This window comes from Parasteatoda tepidariorum, chromosome 4 (assembly GCF_982258835.1).
Source record: "Parasteatoda tepidariorum strain Cologne lab strain chromosome 4, Ptep-v5.0, whole genome shotgun sequence".
Taxonomy (NCBI): domain Eukaryota; kingdom Metazoa; phylum Arthropoda; class Arachnida; order Araneae; family Theridiidae; genus Parasteatoda; species Parasteatoda tepidariorum.
In genome coordinates, this window is record NC_141758.1 from 20,143,416 (window position 1) to 20,147,288 (window position 3,873).

The window sequence follows — 3,873 nt, forward strand, 5'->3', positions numbered from 1 at the left end:
CTACTGCACCTAACAGAAAAATCTTTAACGATGACTTCATTGTGTATCAAGCAAATCTTTGTAGAGCTCAGGATCCAGAAACTTACGAAGATGCTATGCAATCTGACGAAGCTCAGAAATGGAAAGCTGCCCTGGAAGAAGAGATCGAAGCTCACAAACTAAATGGTACATGGGAACTTTGTGATTTACCACCTGGTAGAAAAGCCATTAAGAGTAGATGGACATTCAAAACAAAATTTAAACCAAATGGCGAAACAGAAAGACATAAGGTACGCCTAGTAGCTAAAGGATGCTCTCAAAAATATGGAATAGACTATGAGGAAACCTTCTCACCTACAGTCAGAAACAGTTCTATCCGTTTTCTCATTGCTCAAGCAGCCAACTTGGATCTGGATTTAGATCAAATGGATGTTGTAGCAGCATTCCTACACCCAAAACTGGAAGAAGAAATTTACATGGAACTCCCTGAATATTTTCCTCATATTGCAAACTGAACAAATCCATATACGGACTAAAACAAGCAAATAGAACATGGTACATGGAACTAGCTGAAACCTTCAAAGACATAGGACTTTCCAGATCGAAAACTAATCCTTGCATCTTTGTTTCAAACAAGAAAGGAAAAATTTTAATAGTTGCCGTCTATGTAGACGACTTGCTGATTCTGTCGAATGACCGTAAGCAAAAAGAGAACCTCAAGACGAAGCTAAAACAACACTTCAAAATGAAAGATCTAGGAGAAGCCCACCACATTCTTGGAATGACCATCACAAGAGACCGTACAGAAGGAATCATCAGTTTAGACCAAAGCACCTATATCAGAAACATGCTCAAAAGATTTAACTTGCAAGATTGCAAAGAAACAGCAACACCTTTCCCAACTGATCAAGTACTATCCAAAGAAATGTCTCCGAAGGACGAAAAAGAAAGGCAAGAGATAGGACAGATACCATATAGAGAAGCAGTCGGAAGTCTAATATATGCCGCTCAAGGAACACGTCCAGACATTGCATTTGCAGTGGGGGTAGTTAGTAGATATGCCAACAACCCAGGAAAACCTCATTGGATGGCTGTCAAAAGAATTTTCAGATACCTAAAAGGTACATTATCCAAAAGGCTAACTTTCCGGAAAAATGGACAACTACAAGGTTACACTGACTCAGACTGGGCCAACGACAAAGACGACAGAAAATCAACAACAGGTTTTGTCTTCTGCGAATCAAATTGTGCCATAATTTGGAACTCCAAAAAGCAACAAACAGTCGCCTTATCAACAGCAGAAGCTGAATACATGGCAATTTCTGCAGCATCACAAGAATTACTATGGATTAAACAACTCAAAGAGGAACTGTTCAACCAAAAGATGGATGCAATAAAATTATACTGTGACAATCAAAGTGCTATAAAGATCAGTACCAACCCCATGCTATCATCTAGAGTGAAGCACATAGACATTCGTCACCATTTCATAAGAGAAAAAGTCGAACTTGGACTGATCCAGTTGTGCTACATTGATTCGAAATCCAATGCTGCTGATGTACTCACCAAACCGGTGACTAGTGAACAACTTAAGAAGTTCAGTATGGTATTGGGACTTTCGTGAAGTGGGGGTGTGAGAATATCACTCAACTCTACTGAAACTTTCAGACACTGAATCTGGCAACACCATCGCCGAGACTCATCTGATCAGTCTGTTTACAAACACCGCGGGGCCTCCCTGGCCGGGCGGTATCGCCGGTTCAAACGCTCTGTTAAGCGTGGAGGTAGCGGGTTCGAATCCCGCCGTAACCCTGGATGTATTCTTTGTGATGTCTTTCTCTGAATTGTTCTATCTGTACTTTCTACTTGACAATGACTTATAAGCCTATATTGAGCACACAAGTCAGCAAATGTATGTAATTTCAATAAAATCATACAAACACCGCGTCGTTCAGACGCTCATGTCATTCATTCATAATTTCCATTTTATTCTTATCTACATCAAATAAATATTTTCAGTTGATACCTGTTTCCTACGTATCATTGCTCAAATTAAGCTCTCGCTAACACTTTTTACGTCGACAATTGCGTCACGGGAGTTAACACTGTCACAGAATTAGAAAACTTTATTATTAAGACTCAAAAATTAATGAAAACAGATTGTTTTAATTTGCGAGGTTGGGAAGGTAATATAGCAAATCCTCTTTTATCCAAGTCTTCTGGTGATACTTCCTTACTGGGTATTAAGTGGAATTTGGATCGAGATACTTTACGATGCAACTTTACTAATGATTTAGATCGTAACGAAACATTTACAAAAAGAACTGTATTATCGTATGTGCAGCGGTTTTTCGATCCTATAGGTACATTGTGTCCGAGTACATTGCAGCCTAAATTATTATTGCAGAAGATGTGGAAGGATAAGCTTAGTTGGGATTCCTTAATACCGCCAGAAATGAATAAAGAATTTTCTACGTGGATAGGTGAAATATCCTTTTTTGAGCACATCGAAATACCTCGTTATGTCGAAATTAATGATTCTTCGGAATTACATGTATTTGTGGATGCGTGCAAAACTTCATACGGTGCATGTGTATTTATGAAAAGGTCGTCCCAGAAAAATGTATTCAGATAATGGCACTAACTTCAAGGGGGCATACAATGATTTGAATGAAATTGATTGGGATAAAGTTTTGAGAGAGGCAGAGTTACACCATATAAATTGGAAATTTAACCCTCCGTCAGCAGCCTGGTGGGGAGGTTTTTGGGAACGCCTGATTCGGACACTTAAAGATCTTTTGAAACGCACGCTAGGAAGAACTGTTTTGACCTATGAAGAGTTGCAAACGGCATTATGCGACATCGAGTCAATTATGAACTCTAGACCGCTCACCTATCTGTCCGAAGACTCAACCGATTTAAAACCTCTTACACCAGCTATGTTTCTTTTAGATAACTCAGAAACTAAAGTAATTGATATCGATATGGTCGATGCTCAGCATTGTCGCAAGCGAATTCGATATAGAGTTCAGCTTATAGAATCCTTAAGAAAACGTTTCCGAAAGGAGTACTTGGGACAGTTAATTTTGAAACAAAATTTAAAGGGCAAAAATATTGATATTTCGGTTGGTGAGGTCGTTCTCATTGGCGATGACTTTAAGAAGCGTTTGAATTGGCCATTAGCCAGGGTGATAGAGCTTATCCCTGGTAAAGATGGGAAAGTTCGAACTGTAAGACTGAAAGCTCAAAATGGAGAAATGTTGAGGCCCATTCAAAGAATTTATTCTTTAGAACTCCCTTCTGCTAACAAATTAAATTTCCTTTTACAGAAAAGGGCCAAAATACCCATTTCTTTAGTAGTTAATCAGAATATGAAAGACCAAAATGCTGATAAGATGTTGCCTTCTGTTCCTGCTGATGTAAAACCTGAACAGTCTTCTGCCCAAGTTACCCGCTTTGGACGTTCGATTAAAGTGCCCAAAAGATTTTTAACCTCGTTTTGAGTTGGTCACAGCCTTCTCAAAACGGAGGGGGGAGGATGTTGCGATACAGCTAGCGCCATCTGAGGAAAATATTTTCAACTACCATTATTATTATTCTATAACTTTTCTGGAAACCGCCAACGGCGGATGTAAAATTATTTACTCTTTGTTATTAAAAGTTTTGTTTTGTTATTAAGCCATTGTGTGCTTGTCTCATTTGTTATTTTACAATGAGTGTATAATATGCCATTTTTCCCAGTTTCGAATATAATTAAATCGGGTAGATTTTATCGGATAACCCCATCTTTTATATTTAAAAATAGTATTGTTAAAAAATTCGTAAATTAAAATCCATATTAATAAAAATGTAAAAAAAAAAAATATTCAAGACAATTTTAGCATATATTTTGAA

The 3,873-nt window shown here is 38.0% G+C and overlaps 1 protein-coding gene across 1 annotated transcript; it reads left to right on the forward strand.

Moving 5' to 3' along the window:
- Positions 1-2,600: 2,600 nt before the first annotated feature.
- Positions 2,601-3,482, forward strand: LOC147810779 (uncharacterized). Its single transcript, XM_087162081.1, has one exon. It carries the CDS (start codon positions 2,601-2,603, stop codon positions 3,480-3,482), a length of 882 nt encoding a protein of 293 aa, XP_087018207.1.
- Positions 3,483-3,873: the final 391 nt, after the last annotated feature.

Bases quoted from the DNA above. Each gene is read 5' to 3' on its own strand.
- LOC147810779 (XM_087162081.1), top strand. From the start codon at position 2,601: ATGTATTCAGATAATGGCACTAACTTCAAGGGGGCATACAATGATTTG.